This window comes from Salvelinus sp. IW2-2015, unplaced genomic scaffold (assembly GCF_002910315.2).
Source record: "Salvelinus sp. IW2-2015 unplaced genomic scaffold, ASM291031v2 Un_scaffold3360, whole genome shotgun sequence".
NCBI classification, from domain to species: Eukaryota; Metazoa; Chordata; class Actinopteri; order Salmoniformes; family Salmonidae; genus Salvelinus; species Salvelinus sp. IW2-2015.
This window is the reverse complement of record NW_019944643.1, coordinates 1-26117: the sequence shown is the minus strand read 5'-3', so window position 1 is coordinate 26117 and position 26117 is coordinate 1. Positions and strand designations below refer to the sequence as shown.

The window sequence follows — 26117 nt, the reverse complement described above, 5'->3', positions numbered from 1 at the left end:
ATACCCACGTCTGCGTGGCCTCACACAGTTCCAACTCCATCATCAAGTTCGCTGACAACACGACAGTAGTAGGCCTGATTACTAACTACGCAGAGCTGGCCGACAGCTCGGCATAGGGAGGAGGTAGGCACTCTGACGGCATGGTGCCAGGTAAACAACCTCTCTCTCAATGTCAGCAAAACAAAGGAGCTGAATGTGAACTTCAGAGGGAAAAGCACTCCCCCATCATCATCAACAGGGAGACGGTCAAAAATGTCAGGTTCCTTGGCATACACTTCTCCGAGGAGGTGAAATGGTCAAAATACACGGACACTGTGGTGAAGGCACAACAGTGACTGAAATAACACATATGGAATCATGTAGTAACCAAAAAAAGTGTTTAACAAATCAAAATATATTTTATATTTGAGAATCTTCAAATAGCCACCCTTTGCCTTGATGACAGCTTTGCACACTCTTGGCATTCTCTCAATCAGCTTCTTGAGGTAGTCACCTGGAATGCATTTCAATTAACAGGTGTGTCTTCTTAAAAGTTAATTTGTGGAATTTCTTTCCTTCTTATTGCGTTTGAGCCAATCAGTTGTGTTGTGGGGGGTATACAGAAGATAGCCCTATTTGGTAAAAGAACAAGTCCATATGGCAAGAATAGCTCAAATAAGCAAAGAGAAACGACAGTTCATCATTACTTTAAGACATGAAGGTCAGTCAATACAGAACATTTCAAGAACTTTGAACGTTTCTTCAAGTGCCGTCACAAAAACCATCAAGCGCTATGATGAAACTGGCTCTCATGAGGACCACCACAGGAAAGGAAGACCTAGAGTTACCTCTGCTGCAGAGGATAAGTTCATTAGAGTTACCAGCCTCAGAAATTGCAGCCCAAATAAATGTATCACAGAGTTCAAGTAAAAGACACATCTCAACATCAACTGTTCAGAGGAGACTGTGTGAATCAAGCCTTCATGGTTGAATTGCTGCAAAGAAACCACTACTAAAGGACACCAATAATAAGAAGAGACTTGGTTGGGCCAAGAAACACGCGCAATGGACATTAGACAAGTGGAAAATTGTCCACTTTTACCGGAAGTGTATATTATTATTCCTATTTTTATTACTTTATTTCACTTTGCCTGCATTGTTGGAGCTCAGGGATTAAGATTTTCACTGTACCCTGTAATTACATCTGCAAACCTGTAAATGTGACTATTAAACTTTCTAACCTAATCTATTCATTTGCATAGGCCTACGCAACAACGAGCGAACACCCTGAAATAGAAGTATAGGATGTTTTGTGTGTGGTACAGTGGTATGTGACAATTCATAAACATATTAAGCTCAAATATTTTATATATATATATTAATTTATGATACATTGTACCAAGACTGGAACTAGTTTAGCACAAGGCCCAGTATTCTACCTTCTTTCAAAAGAACGAGACGTGGCCCATCCACTCCTAAATCCTTCAACAGCAGTGGTGGAGTGACCGTCAGATGAGGGTATGCTTTCAATTCTTTAGTCATCTCTGTAAATGTCCCATCTAGATTCATCTGAAAGCTTGAATTTAAATATTAAACCATTACATTTATTACCAATACACTATATATCAATACAGTATTGTATGATATAATGAAAGAATTGTAAGCCTACTTTTGACCAGTTACAAGTCCATACGAAATCCAAACAGGGAACGTCTTGATGGATGGAGGTAGGCTGAGTAAAATCTTTTCAACATCAGAGGCTCTAGACATTGAAGTCTCTGTCAGGATCTCCACAGAGCAGTTTGGGATTTTCTCTCCATCTTAACAATGGGAAAACAGCATATCATGCAATGAAAGATCATGCGACATAAAACTATTATGTCAAAGTTTGATTCACATATACAGTGCCTTGCAAAAGTATTCATACCCCTTGGATTTCTTCACATTGTATTTTTACAAAGTGGGATTAAAATCAAATAAAATGTTATTCGTCACATGCACAGAATACAACAGGTGTAGTAGACCTTAACGTGAAATGCGTACTAATTGAGGTAAGACATGAAGGTCAGTCAATACAGAACATTTCAAGAACTTTGAACGTTTCTTCAAGTGCAGTCACAAAAACCATCAAGTGCTATGATGAAACTGGCTCTCATGAGGACCGCCACAGGAATGGAAGACCCAGAGTTACCTCTGCTGCAGAGGATAAGTTCATTAGAGTTACCAGCCTCAGTTACCAGCCTATGACTATGCATAGACAATAAACAGAATAGTAGCAGCGTATGTGAAAAATCTACATCTACAATCATTAACATAGGTGTAGCACTATTAAATCTGGGTTTGACTATGAATTAAAATACATTATCTATATAAAGCCCTGGATTGTGTTTGCTAGGATTCTCTAAAAACATCCCCAAATAGCTTACAAATACTTCTATCCAATTTATACTGCAACAATATCACTCAAAGATCTGTGTTAGTTTTAGGATTAAACACTTTGAAACAACCTTCTTCAAGGTGCATCCATGCATTGTTTACTTCACAGGGTTTTCCATAAAGCCTGTAGTTTAACAAAGAACTTCTATTGAGGTAAGAAAAAGATTAGGATCTGGCAAAAACTCAGAAAAAGTTTTGCTAATTACACGATCAATTGAAAATGTACATCATCCTATAGGTGCTGGAAGAAAGACACTATAGTCAAATCCAAATGTATTGTCACCCTTGAAATAGATTAGCAAAAAACACAGTTTAAAATAAATACAAATATCAAGCTATATGCAATTTTTGGGATTTATTATTATGTTATTTTATACTAATACAATTGCTCAGGGAAAGATATTTTGTTTAACAAGTTAAACATCTAAAAAAGGTCGTCTCTAGTGAGCCTTTGCACGCAGTCTTCACATGCTGCCTTAAAATTGAATTAAAAAAGGGAATCAATTAAATAAGAATTCCTACCAATATTCAGAACCTACTCCACATTTATCAAAGTGAAATATTTTTAGGGGAAAATGTTCCTAATTTAAAAAAATACCCCCAAAAATATTGCGTATCTCTTCACGCCCCAGAGGTAATACTTGGTAGAAGCACCTTTGGTAGCCATAATAGCTGTGAGCCATTTTGAATAAGATTCTACCAACTTTTCATCTCAGTCTCTCCCATTGACAACCTGTGGTTTGAATTGAAGAGGGCAGTCCATAAGTGCAGACAGAAGGATATCAAGGATTTGGAAAGATTCTGTATGGAGGAATGGTCTAAGATCCCTCCCAATGTGTTCTTTAATCTCATAAAACATTATAGCAAAAGGCTAATTGACGTTATCCTCACAAGGGGAGGGTGCACAAAGTATTGAAAACACGAGTGCCAATCATTTTGACACCTATCTTTTTTAGATATTTTGTATTACTTGTTAAAGAAAATATTTTCTCTGAGCAATTGTATTAGTATAAAATAATGTAATTTTCAAGGGTGCCAAAAACTTCGTATGTGACTGTATATGCCCACTATATTGGACTATCAGAGCAAAATTCAATTAACATTAACATTGCTATGCCGGTTTCCAAACAGATTCGTAATTTTGGAAGGAAACATTGATTGGCATGAAACTACATTCATCACCTCTATTAATGAGTTATGTTAACTCTAAAGACACATGTCCACCAGTTTTAGCAAACCGGTTCCTAGGTCTAACATTATAGCTGCAGTTAGCCAATCAAGTCACAGCTATTGATTCAAAACTTGTGATTGGACTGCTTGAAACTTTTGAGTAAAAAATAGCACCAGTTGATGGTGAACCTGTAGCAAACCAATGCTTAGAATCTAGAGCCAATTGACCGGAGTTATGGAATTTGGCACATGATATGATGGCATTTGCCATACTGTAGAGTCATCTTGTACTTATAAAGTAGTGCAGAGAAGTTTCCCATTAGTAGGGTACTATTGGCCCTTGCCACATGTAGATGGTACAGAACATATTTTGCTGTTCATATCACAAGCACCCACAACTGCTGATGTTTTACCTTCAATTTTCTGCAGAACATACTCTCTCTCAAAGACATCTGGTAACCCAGGTACTCGAACTGGGTCGCATAAACGTTCTCCAGGTTGAGAGTTCAAGTCTATCGGTACATAGACCTCATGTTGTGAACTCTCTTTCTAAGGTAGAGAACAAAAACAGATACATTTGTTTCATTTTGAAATGCTCCTGGTCTGAAAGATATTTTAACTACCAAACAAATAGAGGTGCATGCAGTATCTCAATCTCCCATTAAAAACATTTCGTATCGTGTAATGCATATTTATTCAATACATCTGCTCTAATCAATGTTATCTCAAAAGACAATGGGCACACCTTTGCTTCAGATAACAGGTAGGCCCAGCACACTGGTGCATTCTCAAAAACCTCAGAGTCTTCAATGATTTTGTCACCTCTTCTTTTGTGGAGGCTTGGCAACAGCTCTCTGAAGAGATTGTACAATCCTTCAACGATAGCAACCTAAAACAAATGTATACATTTTATTAATACATTTGTGGACTTATTAAATTATTTTATATGTAAAACATTACCTTTACATTACCTTCTGGGTCGTTGTTCCAATTTCCTTTCTGTACAACAGCTGATGCAGACTTTGCGCCAGAGGATTGCATCCACTGAGCTTTCGAATGTATGCAATCACTTTGTTCAATCCCTCTCCGTAATGTTTATCGTTCTGTAAGGATAATGGGGAAGTTAATGCATGATGTGACAAAGTACTGTACATTAGAACGCCAATGGCACAAGCAAAGGAACACTGTAGCCTGAGCATGGTAATAAAAATATCAGATGTTTTTATAATTGTTTATGGTCAAAACGACAGTAACAAGACAGTGTAATAAATATTGGAATATCTCACAATGGCATAAAGTGAAGAAAAGAAAGCACTGAGTCCTTTCTGGGATTGTTGCACTGAGGGTACGACATCATTCAAGTAGAATTCCATAGTGTCTGGACGCTCATCAGGGAAGGAGGACAAAGAAAAGCCCACAGTTGACTCCTCATTGATTCCACAATCTAGCAAAGTCTGTCCAACTCCACCGCGTTCACGTCTGCAAAAAACATCAATATTGACTTAATAATGATGGCTTATCGCCTGATGCTGTGTGAAAGTTATATTGATACTATATGTAGTGAAAACATTAGATGTACCGAGGTTTATTAATTATGTGTTTTTTATGTATAATAAAACGTATAAAAATGTCCTTAATGTTCCTCCAAAATCACTGTGATCAAATAAGTCATTATAATAATAGTGATGGCTTATCGTGTGAGAAAAAAGGTGTACTGAAACTATAGATGGTAAAATTATTATGTGTCCTGTGTTTATGAATTAATTTACTGCTTTTTTCTGTTATTAAATGTATTAATAAATTATTAAATTATACTGTATATGCACATAACATTACTTGTAATGGAGGACATGTGCTGGGATTCCACTTTCATCAGAGAGCTTCTGTCTCAGATCTCGTAGTGTGTCACTTGCCAAGTCCACCTTGACCTCAAAGTCTCCCTATTGATGAAAAGTATATAAAAATAATTGACAGTCATTATTTCAAAACACACCTTAATTGCTACCTGGTAACATAATAATACATACAGGTGTCACACCCTGATCTGGTTCACCTGTCATTGGGATTGTCTCCAGCCCTCCAGATGTCGCCTATTATCCCCGGTGTATATATCCCTGTGTTTCCTGTCTCTCTGTGCCAGTTCGTCTTGTTTGCCAAGTCAACCAGTGGTTTTCCTTGCTCCTATTTTTCCCAGTTTCTGTATGTTTCTAGTCCTCCTGGTTTCAACCCTTAACTGTCCTGACTCTGAACCCGCCTGCCTGTTCTGACTACCAGCCTGCCTATCCCCTTGTACTGTTTTGGACTCTGATCTGGTTTCTGACCCCTGCCTGGTCTGACCTTGAGACTGCCTATCGCCTAGTACTGTTTGGACTCTGACCTGGTTTATGAACTCTCGCCTGTCCCCGACCTGCGTTTGCCTACTCCCTTTGTTATAATAAATATTGGAGCTCAACCATCTGCCTCCTGTGTCTGCATTTGGGTCTCGCCTTGTGCCCTTATAACAGGTTTGGAAAAGTGTACAGTAAGGGGTTAGAATTAATTAAAGCAAGAGTTTAAAGAGATTGAATGTGATCTAAGGGTGTTTTCACACTTGGACCCTTTCAGACAATTTTTGTGAACTTGGTGCGGTTTCGCTTAATTGTTCAGTGTGAACAAAGGAACTAAGACCCCTCAAAAGAGCCCCTGAAGCGAACCGAACTGAGACCATCTCTAGAGGTGGTCTGAGTTCGGTTCGCTTGAATTCCGCGGTCCGGTTCCCATTTTTAGGGCAATGTGAACACAAATCTCCACAGGTTCGCTTGTCATTATTCCCGCACCACACACTAGACTACTGCAACATCGTTTTCCCTGACATAACTCCTCACATTAGTGCCACAAAAGAGAGGAGAGGATGATGTGCATGTTCGCAGAAAAATCACATGCTATTTTTGGATATTGATTAGCGATTTTCAAGAATACACAGAAATTCCAAAATATGTGTGGAGTTTTTAGTTAAGATTATTTGTTTGCAATACTATGTGATCTATAAGAGAGCTTCATAAGCTGTTTATTCGATTGTAGGGTTTGAATAGTGTGAGAAGTCACCAACATATAGTATTTAAATCAGAACATAGGATACAAAATCAATTCTAGCTCTTAAAGGGGCAGTAGCCTACATTGGGTATACAATTTTAAATTACAGCATTATTTAATCTGCACTTATTCTTCTGCTATTTATTCTGTAATCAATAATATTTACATGTTAATAATATTTTCTGATTATAATTGTCTCATCTTTATGTCTCATATTTCAAAAAAACTTTTTTTGCTTTGTCATTATTGGGTATCATCAGACCAGAGAATCTTGTTTCTCATGGTCTGAGAGTCCTTTAGGTGCCTTTTGGCAAACTCCAAGCGGGCTGTCATGTGCCTTTTACTGAGGAGTGGCTTCCGTCTGGCCACTCTACTATAAAGGCCTGATTGGTGGAGTACTGCAGAGATGGTTGTCCTTCTGGAAGGTTCTCTCATCTTACCTCCCTGACCAAGGCCTTTCTCCCCAAATTGCTCAGTTTGGTCGGGTGGCCAACTCTAGAGTCTTGGTTGTTCCAAACTTCTTCCACTTAAGAATGATGGAGGCCACTGTTCTTGGGGACCTTCAATGCTGCATACATTTTGTGGTACCCTTCCCCAGATCTGTGCCTCGATACAATCCTGTCTCTGAGCTCTACAGACAATTCCTTCGACTTCATGGCTTGGTTTTTGCTCTGACATGCACTGTCAACTGTGGAACTCTACATAGACAGTTGTGTGCCTTTCCAAATCATGTCCAATCAATTGCATTTGCCACAAGTGGACTCCAATCAAGTTGTAGAAACATCTCAAGGATGATCAATGGAAACAGGATGCACCTGAGCTCAATTTTGAGTCTCATAACAAAGGGTCTGAATACTTATGTAAATAAGATATTTCAGTTTTTATTTTTTATACATTTACAACAACAACAAAAACTGCAAAGCTGTCATCAAGGCAAAGGGTGGCTACTTTGAAAAATCTCAAATCTCAAATATATTTTAATTTGTTTAACACTTTTTTGGTTACTACATGGTTACTTGCATGTGTTATTTCATAGTTTTGATGTCTTCACTATTATTATACAATGTAGAAAATGGTAAAAATAAAGAAAAACCCTTGAATGAGTAGGTGTATCCAAACTTTTGACTAGTACTGAACAAAAATGTTAATGCATGGTATTACAGATATGCATCTGTTGATCACAGATACCTTTAAAAAAAGATTTGGGCGAGGATCAGAAAACCTGGTGTGACCATTTGCATCATGCAGCGTGATCTCCTTTGCATAGAGTTGATCAGGCTGTTGATTGTGGCTTGTGTAATGTTGTCCCACTCCTCTTCAATGGCTGTGCGAAGTTACAGGATATTGGCGGGAACTGGAACACGCTGTCATACACGTCGATCCAGAGCATCCCAAACATGGTCAATGAGTGACATGTCTGGTGAGTATGCAGGCCATGGAAGAACTGGAAAATGTTCAGCTTCCAGGAATTATGTCCATACAGATCATGGGGCCGTGCATTATGATGCTGAATATGGCGCCGTACTGGAGGGCTGCCGTTTGCAAGCCCCGACCCAACTTTGCTATTTTGTGATTATGTTGTCGTTTATTTTTACTTTATTTTCACAAAATGTATCCGCTATTATTTCTTACAGCCGACAAGAACTCTTGAACATACTTATCCCAGTTCCGGCTTCCACTTTGACTCATCTGCCCTGGGCTCTCATAATTCCGGACCAATTTTTGGGCTACCCAAGGGGAAACACCAGCATTATAAAGGCAAGAGAGGGGGTTTCTGGTGAGATTAAGGCGAAGCGAAAACCGACCACCTCTTCCCTCCATTCTACTGGCTAATGTACAGTCACTTGATAATAAGATGGATGACCTCCGATCGCATATTTTCTAGCAACGGGACTCTCGGAACTGCAATATTCTTAGCTTTTCAGAAATATGAGGCAGGCAAGATACCCCCATGGCTATCCAACTCGACGTATTCTCAATTCACCAGGCGGACAGGACAGTGGAGTCGGGGAAATTGAGGGGGGAGGGGTTTGCCTCTTCATCAATTCCAACTGGTGTGCTGATTCCAGCGCGGTGGAAGTATCGACCCACTGTTCACCCATCTTGGAATACCTGATAGCAAAATTCCAACCCTTCTACCTCCTGAGTTTTCAGCTGTTATCGAGACCGCTGTATACATTCCACCTCAGGACAATAAAAATAACAAGCTGGCTCTTAACGAGCTGTACAAGGCTATACAAAAAGCAGGAAACCCTACACCCAGAGGATGCCTTTCTGGTTGCCAGCAATTTTAATTTGGCGTCAATAAGACACGTGATGCCCAACTTCCATCAACACTTCTCCAACGCCACTAGGGGCGATAAAGTCCTCGACCACTGCAATTCTACCCACAAGCAAGCATACAAGGCCCTCCCTTGTCCGCCATTCGGCAAAGCAGATCATGACTCCGTACTTCCTGTTTCAGCAGAATCTGAAACAGTAGGACTGCTTTGCTAGCGCTGATTGTAATATGTTTTGAGACTCCGCCGATAACATTGATGAGCTAACCACCTCTGTCACCGGCTTCATTAGAAAATGAATCAGCGACGTTGTACCCACAGTGAGGGTTCGCTGCTTCCCCAACCAAAAGCCCTGGATTAACACAGATGTTGGCGCAAAACTAATGAGCAGGGCTACCTCACACAGAGCTATCGTAGACAACACTGATGCTATGGCCGAAAACATGAATAAGTACAAGAAGCCCCACTATGACCTCTGCAGAGTCATCAAAGGAGCAAAATAACAATATAGGAATAAGGTGTAATCATATAACACAGGCCTCCGACGCCTGCCGCATCTGGCAGGGGCTACAGTCCATTACGGATTACAAAAGAAGACCCAACAACATCGAGCAGGGTGTAAGGGCCTTCACTGACAGAGAGGACTGGGTGATCAGGTTCGCCGAGGCCGACGTGAGAAGGGTCATTAATCAGGTCAACACCCGCAAGGCCGCGGGCCCCGACGGTATTCCAGGGTGCATTCTCAGCGCATGCGCAGAACAGCTGGAAGGCATATTCACTGTAATTTTCTACTTCTCCTTGTCCCAGTCTGTAATCCCCACATGTTTTAAGATGACCACCATAATTTCTGTTCCTAAGAACTCTAAGACTTCATGCCACAATGACTACCACCCTGTAGCACTCATTTCTGTAATCATGAAGTGCTTTGAGAGGCTGGTTATGGCACACATTAACTACACCATGCTAGACACCCTAGACCCACTCCAATTTGCATACCGCCCCAATAGATCCATAGACGACACAATCTCAATTTCTCTCTACACTGCCCTCACCCACCTAGATAAGAGGAATACCTATGTGAGAATGCTGTTCATTGATTACAGCTCAGCGTTCAAGACCATTATCCCCTCCAAGCTCATCACCAAGCTTAGGACTCTGGGTCTGAACACCTCCCTCTGCAACTGTATCCTGGACTTCCTGACAGGACAACCCCAGGTGGTGAGGGTAGGCAACATCACATCTTCCACACTGACCCTTAACACAGAGGCCCCACTGGGGTGTGTGTTTAGTCCCCTCCTGTACTCCCTGTTCATCCACAATTGTGTGGCCACACACGACTCTAACATCATTGTCAAGTTCGCTAAGGACACGTTGTTGGTAGGCCTGATCACCGACGACGATGAGTCAGCCAACAGGGAGGTCAGTGACCTGACAGTGTGGTGCCAGAGCAACAACCTCTCCCTACATATCTACCTCCATCACTCCAGTATCCCTGTCTCCTTACCCCTGTACATATCTACCTCCATCACTCCAGTATCCCTGTCACCTTACCCCTGTACATATCTACCTCCATCACTCCAGTATCCCTGTCTCCTTACCCCTGTACATATCTACCTCCATCACTCCAGTATCCCTGTCTCCTTACCCCTGTATATATCTACCTCCATCACTCCAGTATCGATGCACATGTAAATATGGTATTGGAACTGACTTTTTAAATATTTCCTGTATATAGTATGCTTACTTACTTATTTTGTATTTCATATTTCCTATTCTTATTTCTCTTGTGTTTTTTCTAGTAATACATTGTTATTGATTACTGCATTGTTGGGTTTTGAGTTTCCAAGAAAGGCATTTCACTGTACTTGTGCATGTGACATTAAAACTTGAAACAGGCGGTGATTGCGGCTGATGAACGGCATGACAATGAGCCTCAGGATTTCATCACAGTATCTCTGTGCATTAAAATTGCCATCAATAAAATGCAATTGTGTTCGTTGTCCGTAGCTTGGGGTCCGTAACCCCACCGCCACCATGGGGCACTCTGTTCACAATGTTGACATCAGCACACCGCTCGCCCACACAACGCCATAAACACTGTCTGCCATCTGCCCGGTACAGTTGAAACCGGGATTCATCCGTGAAGAGCACACTTCTCCAGCGTGCCAGTGACCATCGAAGGTGAGCATTTACCCACTGAAGTCGGTTACGACGTCGAACTGCAGTCAGATCAAGACCCAGGTGAGGACGACGAGCACGCAGATGAGCTTCCCTGAGATGGTTTCTGACAGTTTGTGCAGAAATTCTTCAGTTGTGCAAACCCACAGTTTCATCAGCTGTCCGGGTGGCTGGTCTTAGATGATCCCGTAGGATGTGGAGGTCCTGGGCTGGCATGGTTACGTGGGGTCTGCGTTTGTGAGGCCGGTTGAACGTACTGCCAAATTCTCTAAAATGATGTTGAAGGCAGCATATGGTAAAGAAATTAACATTCAATTATCTGGCACCAGCTCTGCCGGATATTCCTGCAGTCAGCATGCCAACTGCACGCTTGTTCAACTTGAGACATCAGTGGCATTGTGTTGTGTGACAACACTGCACATTTTAAAGTGGCCTTTTATTGTCCCCAGCACAAGGTGCACCTGTGTAATGATCATACTGTTTAATCAGCTCCTTGATATGCCACACCTTTCTGGTGGATGGATTATCTTGGCAAATGAGAAAAGCTCACTAAAAGCCATTTTATGCTTGCTCTGGCTATGCGATCCGGAGGCTCCGTATGGAGGGTGTGACACAATTGAGGAGCCTCCGGAGGCCAAATCGAGCTCCGTACGGTGATGTCATGCGCCTCCCAATTTTTGGAACAATGCGGGGGGCTTCGTATACTCTGCATTTACATGATTGGTTGATGGTAGGTGGAGGCGGGAGGTCCTGTATAAACAGAAACTCTATTCCTGGACAAGAAGTATGAATGTCCTGACTTCTACAGAGGCAATATCGCAGAAAATGCTGTACGGCCACTGCAGACATCAGATTGACCATGCACAGCCTTTAACAGGGATGTAACATACTTTGAGAGAAATAAGCTTTTTGTGCATATGGACAATTTCTGGGAGTTTTTATTTCAGCTCATGAAACATGGGACCAGCACATGTGGCGTTTATATTTTTTTTCAGTGTATAATATATTTTTTTAAATTCAGGACGTAACATATCATACGAAATGGATGACATTGTACACAATTGTGCACAACAACATTTTCAGGGACCCATTTTGGCTTGTGAGCACAACTTTCAAAACTACTGTTTGAAATTATACAAAAAAAGCTTAACAGCTATAAATAAATAACTTGAGTCCTACAAGCCTTGTTGCTTTGAGCTTTGTATTTTTAATTAACATGATGAATTTACCTTGAGCATGATGCGGCATCGAACATTATCCTCTCCTATGATGTCATTCACCTCTCGCTGTGGCGTTCGGGGGGCTTGTTTCAGGTTCTCCTTGGGTGTAAACATGGCATAAAGCTTACCTCCATTTTGAATGTGCCTGTCTTTCAAAGACCCTAAAAAGGATTGAAATTCAACATGATTGTCAACACAAGGGATCTTCCATGTCATTTTCCCTCAAATTATATTGAAGTAGATTACAATTTCCAATCCTTTCCTATGATCATAACAGATTTATATACAGTATGTATCCTGTAACAGATCAATGTTATGTATCACCATGTATTTGTATCTGTATCAAATAAGTATAAAGTCATTTTAGAATTCACATGATGAATGATTCATTCTCTTATAGATACTCTGGAGTACTGCTTACGTAAAGTGTCGCTGAAAGTGTTATTTGATTGAAATAATATGGGCAGGTTAATGCATTAAAAATTGTTGTAAAGCTGTAAAACACATATTTTCATCCTTATTATTTGCATGTAGGCAGGCTTGTATGTTTGCATACAGTGGTAGTAAGCCCACTGACTAAGGAGTACAGAGAATTAAAGTTGCTACCTCGTATCAATGAGGCCTAAAGCTGAGGGATGGGGGGTGGCTGGAGAAATGTAACCATCACATTCATATACAGTTGAAGTCGGAAGTTTTCATACACCTTAGCCAAATACATTTAAACTCAGTTTTTCACAATTCCTGACATTTAATCCTCGTAAAAATTCCCTGTCTTAGGTCAGTTAGGATCACCACTTTATTTTAAGAATGTGAAATGTCAAAGTAATAGTAGAGAGAATGATTTATGTCATCTTTTATTTCTTTCATCACATTCCCAGTGGGTAAGAAGTTTACATACACAAGCTTTAACCTCCTGACTGATGTCTTGAGATGTTGCTTCAATATATACACATAATATTCCTGCCTCATGATGCCATCTATTTTGTGAAGTGTACCAGTCCCTCCTGTAGCAAAGCACCCCCACAACATGATGCTGCCACCCCCATGCTTCACGGTTGGGATGGTGTTCTTCGGCTTGCAAGCCTCCCCTTTTCCACTAAACATAACGATGGTCATTATGGCCAACAGTTCTATTTTTGTTTCATCAGACCAGAGGACATTTCTCCAAAAAGTATGATCTTTGTCCCCATGTGCAGTTAAACCCCATGTGCAGTTATAAAAAAGTCTGGCTTTTTTATGCTGGTTTTTGAGCAGTGGCTTCTTCCTTGCTGAGCAGCCATTCAGGTTATGTCGATATAGGACTCGTTTTACTGTGGATATAGATACTTTTGTACCTGTTTCCTCCAGAATCTTCACACGGTCCTTTGCTGTTGTTCTGGGATTGATTTGCACTTTTTGCACCAAAGTACGTTCATCTCTAGGAGACAGAACGCGTCTCCTTCCTGAGCGGTTACGGCTGAGTGGTCCCATGGTGTTTATACTTGCGTACTATTGTTTGTACAGATGAATGTGGTACCTTCAGGCGTTTGGAAATTGCTCCCAAGGATAAACCAGACTTGTGGAGGTCTACAATTTTTATTCTGAGGTCTTGACTGATTTCTTTCGATTTTCCCATGATGTAAAGCAGAGGTGCACTGAGTTTGAAGGTAGGCCTTGAAATATATCCACAGGTACACCTTCAATTGACTCAAATGATGTCAATTAGCCTATCAGAAGCTTCTAAAGCCATGACATAATTTTCTGGAATTTTCCAAGCTGTTTAAAGGCACAGTCAACTTAGTGTATGTAAACTTCTGACCCACTGGAATTGTGATACAGTGAATTATACGTGAAATAATCAGTCTGTAAACAATTGTTGGAAAAATTACTTGTGTCATGCACAAAGTAGATGTCCTAACCGATTCGCCAAAACTATAGTTTGTTAACAAGAAATTTGTGGAGTGGTGGAAAATACGTTTTAATGACTCCAACCTAAGTGTATGTAAACTTCCGACTTCAACTGTATAGAGCTATGGATGCCACCCCATGTCAATACAAGGGGCTGTGAGTTCTATGGAAATAATTCACATCGAGGAGCTGTGATGTGGGCAACACAAAAGGAATTACGTAAACTGTATCTGGTTAACTTACATGTGTTGAAGAAAGGATCATCAGTTAAAGGCATTCCCTCAATGGTGTAGAGGCACACAGCTTTAGAGTTCTCAATGCCCTCTTGGTGACAGATCCTTAGCATCAGGTCTTCAACTGTGTTTGTAGCAGGATCCATGTCTGCATTCAAAATTGTACCGAGGGTCAAGCATGAGGCATTCCACAAAGAGGGGCATAATGACAGATCAGTGACATGATGCTTTTGATGAGTTTTAGAAGCCCTCTAAATAAAATGATCCCCTCTTTCCTATAAGACCTACTACTACAGTATGTCTCACCTCTGATCTCTTTTGGCTCAGGACAGTGGGGGTATGTGTACTGCAGATTAAAAGCCTCCATTGATTTTTGTACAGGCATCGCTTGCTGTGGCGCTCTGAGTCTTCGGATGGAATCTTTCACTTTTTCAAAGCGAATCTTCTCTAATTGACTTAAACCTGTTCAGAAAAAAATCACATGTTATTAAGGTTATGAAACCTACACGAAATGGCAAAAAAACAACCATAAATACTGTAACTACCGGGACTCAGGATAAGACCCAGATGCAGACAGTTTGAATCACAGAGGTTTATTACAAAACAGTGCGCAGGCAAACAACAGGTCAAGGGCAGGCAGAGGTCAGTAAGTCTGGGAGTGTCAGTAATGTACAGAACAGCAGGCAGGCAGGCAGAATGGTCAGAAATCCAAGGTAGGGTTAAACAGGTAGAGAACAGCAGGCAGGATCAGGGCAAGCAGAATGGCCAAAACCAGGAGGACTAGAAACCAGCAACAGGAAATCACACTGGTAGGACTTGACAAGACAAACTGGCAACAGACAAACAGAAAACGCAGGTATAAATACACAGGAGATAATGGGGACAAATTGGAGACACCTGGTGGGGGTGGAGACAAGCACAGGTCAGGGTGTGACAGTAACCACAACCCTTTAGGTCCAGGCATGCAGCATGCATTTAAAACCATGGTACGCTGTATGCTACTCGTTAGACCTGTTTTTCGTGTTAGCGGACATGCAAATCTAACTGGCATAGATTAATTCGATTTTCACCAGTAGGTTAGTCTGATTGAGAGCAACTAGCTATTGTATGCTCACTACATCAGCAGATAGGCACAAAAACAGGTTGAGTGTGTTAGCATTTCTGTTGATAATGACTTGGGGTGGTATAATAATAAATTACTCTTAGCTATGACTTAATGGTTTAAGCCTCATCAAGCTAAAGAATGGCACAGCATTAATATGGTGTCATTAAGTCAGTTACAAGTCTGTGACCTTACCCATTTTGTCTAAATCTTCACCATTTACGCCATCAATGAAATCGCTCTCATCTTTGACACCAAAAGTGAGAAATTTTTTGTAGTAGTGCTCCAGTTTGTGCTTTTGAAGAAATTTGAACATCTTATCCATCTAGAACATCAAAAAAAAAAGATAAAACATCATATAACTAATGACATTGGCACAGGCACTGGACTTTAATCTCTGACAAATGAGAATAAACCTGTAAAATAAGACATGTTAGCATTGACAACTATTTGTTCCTAATTGGTTTTAGGACCTACTTCACTTGATAAAAACAAAGGCTAGAATAGAATGAAGATTGTATAATGTAAATGTATCAGCTGTAGCCTAAGTTTGGAATTCAGTTTAAACATCTATTATCTATTATTATAAAATGACATATTTTCCTTGTTGGATGTTGCCCTTTTAAGTTTCTGTCTCTATTTTTCTTTACAATGTGTTAAACGTTACCTTGGCAGATTGATGTCGCTCCACTGGTAGTGCTGAGTTGTTCTGAATTTTCAGGTTCTGTTTGCACCTTTCATTTCCTGGAAAGGGTAAGGCAGGATGAAAATGAAACTGAAGCTACCTGTATCATATTCACTAGGATATGTGAGTTGTTCTGAATTTTCAGGTTCTGTTTGCACCTTTCATTTCCTGGAAAGGGTAAGGCTGGATGAAAATGAAACTGAAGCTACCTGTATCATATTCACTAGGATATGTGGTCTAAGCTACCTGCATCATATTCACTAGGATATGTGGTCTAAGCTACCTGCATCATATTCACTAGGATATGTGGTCTAAGCTACCTGCATCATATTCACTAGGATATGTGGTCTAAGCTACCTGCATCATTTTCACTAGGATATGTGGTCTAAGCTACCTTCATCATATTCACTAGGATATGTGGTCTAAGCTACCTGCGTCATATTCACTTGTGCTGCTAGCTAGCTATGAACATAAATCAATCTAAACCTAAAAACTGTGATCAAAGTCACCATTTGTGAATGTGTTGACTAAATGTGTCACGCCCTGGCCTTCTTTGTTTTCTGTATTATTTTAGTTAGGTCAGGGTGTGACATGGGGGATGTTTGTGTGTGTTTGTCTCGTCTTGGGTGTTTGTTTTGTCCAGGGAGTTTTTGTAGAGTTTATGGGGTTGTGTTCAGTGTAGGTGTTTAGGTAAGTCTATGGTTGCCTGGAATGGTTCTCAATCAGAGACAGCTGTCTATTGTTGTCTCTGATTGGGAGCCATATTTAAGGCAGCCATAGGCATTAGGTAGGTTGTGGGTAATTGTCTATGTGTGCACGTAGTTTGTATAGCTTCACGATCGTTTGTTGTTTTTGTATTAGTGTTCTTTTCATCTTCAAATAAAGAAGATGTATTTATATCACGCTGCACCTTGGTCCTCTCTCTCACAATACGAAGACGATCGTGACAGAATTACCCACCATACCAGGACCAAGCAGCGTGATAAGCAGCCAGCAAGGAGACGCCACACAGGATTCTTGCGACTTGGGAAGAAATACTGGACGCTAAGGGACCTTGGGCCAACCGGGAGAATATCGCCTCCCTCGTGAAGACTGGAGGCAGCTAAAGCCGAGAGGAGGCGATTATGAGGAGGCAGCACGGAAGCGAGCGGCTGGAAGCCTGAGAGTCAAACCCAAAACATTCTTGGGGGGGGAGACTACAAGGGAGTTGGCGAAAGTCAGAGGAGACCTGCGCCAACTCCCCGTGCTTACCGGGGGAAGCCGAGAGTAGTGGCAGACACCGTGTTATGCCGGTAGAGCGCACGGTGTCTCCTGTACGGTGCATAGCCCGGTGCGGTACATTCCAGCTCCTCGTATCGGCCGGGCTAGATTGGGCATTGAGCCAGGTGCCATGAAGCCGGCTCAACGCGTCTGGTCTCCAGTACGTCTTCTCGGGCCGGCATACATGGCACCAGCCTTACGCATGGTTCCCGGTTGCCAACACAGCCCAGTGCGGGTTATTCCACTCCCCCGCACTGCGTCGGGCTACGGGGAGCATTCAACCAGGTAAGGTTGGGCAGGCTCGGCTGCTCAAGGGAGCCAGTACGCCTGCACGGTCCGGTATATCCGGCGCCACTCCCCACCCCAGCCTAGTACCACCAGCCTCAACACCACGCCACCAGGCTCCAGATGTGTCTCCAGAGCCCTGTTCCTCCTCCACGCACTCGCCCTGTGGTGCGTGTCTCCAGCCCGCAGTACCACCAGTTCCGCCGCACCACGCACCAAAGCCTCCTGTGCGTCTCCAGATCCTGTGCGCCTGTTGCTGCCTCCCGCACTAGCCTTGAGGTGCGTGTCTTAGCCCGGTACCCATACCACCAGTTCCGCACCACGCACCAGCCTACTGTGCGCCTCAGCCCGCCAGAGGTCTGCCCAGTCTGCCCAGCGCCGCCGTTGCCCAGCGCTCGCCTGCGCCGTCGTACTGCCCAACGCCGTCTGAGCCGCCGTCTGTCCTGAGCCTTCAGAGCCGCCGCCGCCAGCGAGCAGCCAGAGCCCGCCCGCCAGCCAGGAGCAGCCAGCAGCCGCCCGCCAGCCAGCGAGCCAGCCAAGCCGCCCGCAGCCAGGAGCCCAGCCCAGAGCCGCCCGCCAGCCAGAGATCTGCCAGAGCCCGCCCGCCCAGCCAGGATCTGCCAGAGCCGTCAGTCAGTCAGGAGCTGCCCCTCAGTCCGGAGCTGCCCTCAGTCCAGGGGCGCCCTCTGATGGATGGTTCAGTCCGGGCGACGCGCTGCAAGGGTAGCCGCTTCCAGAGGCGCCACCAAAGCGGGTATGACTATGGTGGAGTGGGGGCCACGTCCGCACCCGAGCCGCCGCCGTAGGAAGGCCCACCGCGACCCTCCCCTTCTGTGTCAGGTTTTGCGGCCAGAGTCCGCACCTTTGGGGGGGGGGGCCGGTATGCACGCACCATGCCGCCTCTAGTTATCTTTGTTTTCTGTATTATTTTAGTTAGGTCAGGGTGTGACATGGGGGATGTTTGTGTGTGTTTGTCTCGTCTTGGGTGGTTGTTTTGTCCAGGGAGTTTTTGTAGAGTTCATGGTGTTGTGTTCAGTGTAGGTGTTTAGGTAAGTCTATGGTTGCCTGGAATGGTTCTCAATCAGAGAGAGCTGTCTATCGTTGTCTCTGATTGGGAGCCATATTTAAGGCAGCCATAGGCATTAGGTAGGTTGTGGGTAATTGTCTATGTTGCATGTGTGCACGTAGTTTGTATAGCGTTACAATCGTTTGTTGTTTTTGTTTAGTTTTGTATTAGTGTTCGTGTTCTTTTCATCTTCAAATAAAGAAGATGTATTTATATCACGCTGCGCCTTGGTCCTCTCTCTCACAATACGAAGACGATCATGACAAAATGTAATTGTGAAATTGGCATACCAAAGGATAGAAATCAGCAGTAAGACGCATTATAACATTGTAAATGATACACTTAGCATGAATTTCCCCTGTAATATGGTACAAATTGGATTATGGTATCTAAAACATTATGATTAATATATTATAGTTTATGGCTCTTTCATTATACCCATGTCCTCTCCTCTCTGTTCTCCTTTTGAAAAAAGGTCAAAGGTAGTCGAGGAGAGGCGGCGAGGGGGGAAAGTGGCCGAAAATGCACTTGTATGAAATGAGCCTCTCCTTCTCCAATCGCGTCATCAGGCAAATTACATTTACAGGGTGGAATCCCAAAATAAATGTAACTAGTTGTACAGGTCATTTTGTTGATAGCATAAGTAGCATATCGTTCCTAAATGCTTACAATGCTTTTCTCCTTCAAGAAAACAATAGCTGATTCAAAGGGGTTGTGGCAGATTTAAAAAGTCTTCCACAAAGGACTCAGGTAGGATACACTTGTGCGTCCTCGCCAAAAGGAGGCTACCGAGGAGGGAGGACAGTTTGCCTACTAACAAATTGACAAACTCCTCACCGGTTTCCGCGTTACGGTGGATAGAGAAGGGACTTTTGCCCAAATTACAAAACCCCCATGATTATCACATTGACACTCATTGGAAACAACCCCTACCTAACCTCATCTAACCTCATTTAATAATAGCTACTTATAGCTAGTCTATCAGAAGGAAATATGGACATACCGGTTTATTAATCAGCTTTGAAAAGGTTATGACCTTGTTGTTCAAGGGTGGAAGATCATTCTCTTGACTGCAGCTCACCAGTAGCAAGGGCCATATTGACCACGTCAAGGAGTGACTCAGCACCTCACCAGAGGCTGGGTGTGCATTTAAGGGCCTTATCAAAAAACTGTGAAAACTCTGCAGCACCCTGGCAGCAACCAATGTCATCATTGTCAAATCTAAATGAAGCCATTCTGGTGCGAGCTGTTTTTCAACAGTTCATACAATTAGAGAGTGTACACGGGCCGCAACACGGGGTCTGCCCTATGTTCCCTCTGCCCTTTTGACATGTTCCTCGCAACACTTGCTGTTAGAAACACATGTATTTAAAACTGACCGTGATAAAATGTATATAGGCCTACCCTTCATTAAGACACCAAAGATAAGAACTTAACCGTTACTGTCTCGCGGGAAACCTTCACTCTTGCGCAGACATTTAGAAACGAAACATGACAATTTGAAAAATAAGCCATGGGAGTTTTTGAGCGAGAATAAAGACGACTTTCGAGTAGTAAGACATGTATAAAAGTAACAGATACAATTAATAAGAAGGGGCTAGAAGCATCTTATATGGTGAGCTACCGAGTGGCTAGGACAGGCAAACCCCATACTATTGTGGAGGACTTAATTCTTCCTTCTGCCGCGGATATGGCTAGGACAGGCAAAACCCATACTATTGTGGAGGACTTAATTCTTCCTTCTGCCACAGATATGGCTGGGACAATGCTGGGAGAAAAGGTCCAAAAAACTATACAGACAATGCCTTCATCAAACAACACTGTTTCACGACGCATCAGTTACATGGCAGGAGATGTTTTGAAACAATTACTCCTTCGCATACAAGCCAGTGAATTATATGCGTTACAGCTGACTGAGTCAACAGACGTGGCGGGCCTGGCACAGCTCCAGGTAAATGTCCGTTACGTTTATGGGGGGTCAATTAAGGAAGACATCCTCTTCTGCAAATCACTGGAAACCAGGACAACATGAGAAGATATTTTTAAAGTACTGGACAGCTTTGTGACATCAAATGGACTTTGGTGGTCAAGATGTGTTGGTATCTGTACTGATGGCGCAAAATCTATGACTGGGAGACATAGTGGAGTGGTAACACGAGTGCAAGCAGTTGCTCCCTACACCACTTGGGTACACTGCAGCCTCCACCGAGAGGCTCTTGCTGCCAAGGGAATGCCGGACAGCTTGAAAGACGTTTTGGACACTACAGTGAAAATGGTTAACTTTGTTAAAGCAAGGCCCCTGAACTCTCGTGTATTTTCTGCATTATGCAATGATATGGGCAGCGACCATGTAACGCTTTTACAACATACAGAAGTGCGCTGGTTATCAAGGGGCAAAGTATTGACACTTTTTTTTTTTAATTGAGAGACGAGCTTAAAGTTTTCTTTACAGACCATAATTTTCACTTGTCTGACCACTTGCTCGAGTTTCTCACACAACTGGCCTTTCTGGGTGATGTTTTTTCCTCGCCTGAATGATCTGAATCTAGGATTACAGGAGCTCTCCACAACTATATTCAATGTGAGGGACAAAATTGAGGCTATGATTAAGAAGTTGGAGCTCTTCTCTGTCTGCATTAACAAGGACAACACACAGGTCTTTCCATCATAGTATATTTTGTGTGCAAATGAACTCAAGCTTACGGACAATGTCAAATGTGATATAGCGAAGCACCTGAGTGAGCTGAACATAAATCAATTAAGCAGGTTCGTTATCCGTTTCATGCCCTGCCTCCAGTCCACTTGCCGATTTCTGAACAAGAGAGCCTCATCGAAATTGCAACAAGCGGTTCTGTGAAAATGTAATTTAATCAGAAGCCACTGACAGATTTCTGAATAGGGCTGAGCTCAGCTTCTTGTCTTGTCAAATCGCACTGTTAAGACACTGATGCCCTTTGCAACCATGTACCTATATGAGAGTGGATTATCGTCCCTCACTAGCATGAAAACTAAATACAGGCAAAGACTGTGTGTGGAAAATGATTTATTACCGAGACTCTCTCCAATACAACCCAACATTGCAGAGTTATGTGCATCCTTTCAAGCACAACCTTCTCATTAACCTGTGGTGAGTTATTCACAATTATTGATGAACAAATAAGGTTTTAAATGTAAGATGGTTAAATAAAGAGCAAAATTATTGATTATTATTATAATATTATTATTTGTGCCCTGGTCCTATAAGAGCTCATTGTCACTTCCCACGAGCCGGGTTGTGACAAAAACTCACACTCATTCTTGTGCCTGTCTTTCAAAGACCCTCATGGGTGAAATAGAAGATGCAGGTCAACACAAGGGATGGTCCATGTCATTACACAAGTTTCTTTTCACTCAGATTATACTGAAGTAGACAAGAATTACCAACCCTTCCAAATGGACGTGTACAATGATTTGTATCATATACTGTAAAGTGTTGTACCATGCAAATATGTCTTAGAGGCTACATGCATTTGATTGTATAGCTGTGATACAGTTATGGGGCAAAAAATGATGGGAACTGAGTGAAATAAGAAAACTGTGCAAACTGTATCTGGTTAACTGACATGAGTTGAGGAAAGGATCATCAGTTAGAGGCATTCCATCAACTGTGTAGAGGCACACAGCTTTAGAGTTCTCAATGCCCTCTTGGTGACAGATCCTTAGCATCAGGTCTTCAACKGTGTTTGTAGCAGGATCCATGTCTGCATTCAAAATTGTACAAAAGGGAGTAAGGATAGTTAGTGATGTGATGCTTTCTCCCCTCTTTCCTATAAGGACTACATAAAGATGATGTATGTCTCACCTCTGATCTCTTTTAGCTCAGGACAGTGGGGGTATGTGTACCACAGTTGGAAAGACTCCATTVGTTTTTGTACAGGCATCGCTTGCTGTGGCACTCTGAGTCTTTGGATGAAATCTTTCATTTTTTCAAAGCGATTCTTCTCTACTTGACTGAARCCTGTTAGCAAATTAGGGGCATTGGACAAGTTGAATGCATGTCTATTGTGAGTGAGACAACCATTTATTATTATTATTTTATTTTAAAATTGTGAATTTACATATGACCAATCAGAACAGTTTACATATGACCAATCAGAACAGTTTACATATGACTGAGCAAAACTGTTTACAGTGGAATAATGCAGTTGTTGGCATGATGGGATACTTTAAATCACCTTAGTCAGTAACCGGTCTGTGACCTTACCCATTTTGTCTAAATCTTCCACATTTACGCCATCGGTGAAATCTCTCTCATCTTGGACACCCAAAGAGAGGAATTTGTGGTGGTAGGCGTCCAGTCTATGCTGCTGGAGAAGGTTGTATATTGTATCCATCTGAATAGAACAATCAGGTCAGACATCAAATATTTTGAGAACTAGTTTTGGCACAAGACTTTTCCTCTCTGCCAAATAATGCTCTGCACCAAGAAGAATAAATAACGTTCCTAGTTTGTAATTGACTTGAGAAAAACAAAGAAAGAATGGGGATTGTATAATGTCAWTGTCTCTTTATTCTCTAGAGAACTGGCGTTTCTTCACAAACTAAAATGTTTATTTATTACTGTTMATTTAAATGTATGAATATGCCTCCAACCTGCACTGCACACCTTAATCACTGGATATTTACTTAGTAATGGCTGTGACGATAGCTTTGACTGTTTGTGGGCCCGTTTAAGTCCTCCGCCTCATGTTCTGGAGTAGCCAAACTGAGTTTTATTTAGACATTAGTTTAATTAAGACAAACTGAGTTTTATTAAGACATTACACATATAGCTCTGGAGCAGCTCACACACCTGRGGTGTATTCACTAGGAACCAAACAGAAGCAAATGGAACGAAACKGGGAGGGACCTACCTGAATTTGTCCAATAGAAACTCTTATTTTTCGTTGCAAAACGTTTTGGACTAATGATTACACAACTGATTAAACATATTGCATTCTAAACTGAAGCCCATGATAAGCCGTTTTTGGAGTCAAGTGTGTTGGTAGAGTGGCAATAAAGTGTGTCAATCAGACCTCTGGGGATGGTTGTTCAAAAGTTATCTGATTGGACTACTCCTATCGGATAGGATTAGAATAGTTTTTTTTACAAAACTGAAAAATTGGATTCTGATCCTCCGGATAGGGATAAGGAATTGGTCATCCAATCTGACCTTTAAATCAGGGATTGTAGGTCATTTAGCATTTTTCAAAACTCAAAGGTAGTGATTAGGATAGTTTTGATCCCAAAAATCWGGATTATCTCGATTCCACTAGGAAGGTGGATTTAGAAAGGTGAAAGGCACTACAACCAAGAAATATCAATGTAACTCAGGGGATGTTTATCAAAAACRTTCTTCCATCTGAAAACCAAAGGTTCATTAYGTTAAATGTCCCCGAGCTGACAAGGTAAAAATCTGTCATTCTGCCCCTGAACAAGGCAGTTAACCCACTGTTCCCCAGTAGGCCATMATTGTAAATAAGAATGTGTTCTTAACTGGCTTGCCTAGTTTTTTTTTWAAAGGTACAAAAATAAATAAAATTGACTGCAGTATAGGTAAGCCAATGTGGTCAGTTGTTATATTGAGAAGTGTCAAATAAATACATCCATTTACTTATAAGTGAAATGCAGACTACTATTTTGAATCAAGGTACCTTATTCATGTAGTTTAACTCATGTCTGTTTCTCTATGACAATGAAGAAGTATTAACACAAYCTGTCCAGTAGATGGCGAGGTGTAGGCCTGTTCAAAGCACTGAACATCTGGATTCTGTGACCTTGATATTGTAGTATCCGGATCAGAATGATCCTATCCAATTATTTTCTGGAAAATYGGCTCAAAAACAGACAGATCGATTTGGTCCTGGATAGGAAAAATGAGGATTACAGAATCCGGATCATTCTGATCRCCCAAAATGTTTTGAAAAACCGTCCCGAGGACTGGAGTTTGCCCATCCCTGGTCTGGAGAATGCCAGGCTGTGCCTAAACCAAGCCTTACGTTGGTCTGGTGTGCATTAGTATTACCGGCCTATATGGCATGTCATTATTTTTCATGTTGACATTATGAATCAATTATATTAAATGTGTGCATTTTTACAGTGAGTTTAGCTGGCTAAATATGACCACTTTGAGCGCGCGCTAAAGTTAGCTAGCTACGCATCGTCAGGCCCAGCCAAGTAATAATGGACAACTTTTTCAGGACTGTGCAATAATACTCACCTTTACACATTGAAGGCCTGCCATTGGGTGACAGGAGCTATATAGCTATGCCTACTCAGTCGGTTACATTTACACTACGGAGAAGACACTTTTGGTAGCTGGGTTCAGCAGCCGCTCGTCTTCAACACAGTATCGACGTTTTTGGGGAACTTTTTTTGTAACTACGTTTTGATTTCCGCATTTCTGCACTTGTTTTACTGTTAGGTGTTCTAGCACCATCTGCTGGAAATGTGGCGGATTGATCACCAGGGAACTCCTGTCATGATTCCAGTTTGTCTTTACACGGTGCACACAGGCCAGTCGAAGAGCAGTCCAGTTCCATCTGCGCTGCACTGCAACAGAAAAATAGGATCCGTCTTTAGGACTACTTGGCRCTTCACGGATGGTGAATTATTCTGGCGAACGTCTATTGAATAGCAATTGTTTTGGTTGTAAGGAAATTCCTTTTTCATTATTTTTTATTTTCTCATAATGTCTGCCACTGAAGAGAGGTAAGAATTCCTGATATTGTTGATGGTTTAATTTGCGGAGCAGATTGATTACATGATTTGGACAACATTTAGCAAATATATTCATTAATATTGCAAACTTAATGTATGGTGAAATATGCTGCTGTCTAAAAACAGGAATATCTTACTTTCTACAGAGCAACAACACTTTTGCAGCTATTCTGTTGGTGTAATTCCTACAATAATTAATGCTGTTTTTTTAAGGGTGAGATTGTGCACTTCAACAGATTGTTCTATTACAGATAGCTAGCTACTTAAAGTGATTGTTATTTGAAGTTTAAAAAAATATATATCCTGTGACCTGTGTATCTGATAATAATGACTCGTGTAGGTCACCAGGTATAATATCCAATTTGTGGAAAGTACATGCATTCAAAACAGGGATAAGGCCAACATCTGTAGACAGACAGTCTGAAACCCGTGTTGCCCATTGTTCCTCAAAACAGTGCATCATGCATGCCTCAGGCATCACTTTTTATTGACTACTGGCTCACAGATTCGTTTGAATGATTAAGAAT

The 26117-nt window shown here is 41.8% G+C and overlaps 1 protein-coding gene across 1 annotated transcript; it reads right to left on the bottom strand.

Annotated features, from left to right (window-relative positions):
• Positions 1–1644: 1644 nt before the first annotated feature.
• Positions 1645–25273, bottom strand: LOC112075736 (uncharacterized). Its single transcript, XM_024142685.2, has 11 exons — positions 25091–25273; positions 23096–23225; positions 22694–22849; positions 14465–14602; positions 12344–12495; positions 5422–5525; positions 4872–5064; positions 4557–4688; positions 4331–4474; positions 3999–4134; positions 1645–1799 (listed from the first exon to the last, which is right to left on the bottom strand). The coding sequence occupies exons 1-11, from the start codon at positions 25112–25114 to the stop codon at positions 1645–1647; spliced, it is 1464 nt and encodes a 487-aa protein (XP_023998453.1). The 5' UTR covers positions 25115–25273.
• Between the last annotated feature and the right edge of the window lie 844 nt (positions 25274–26117).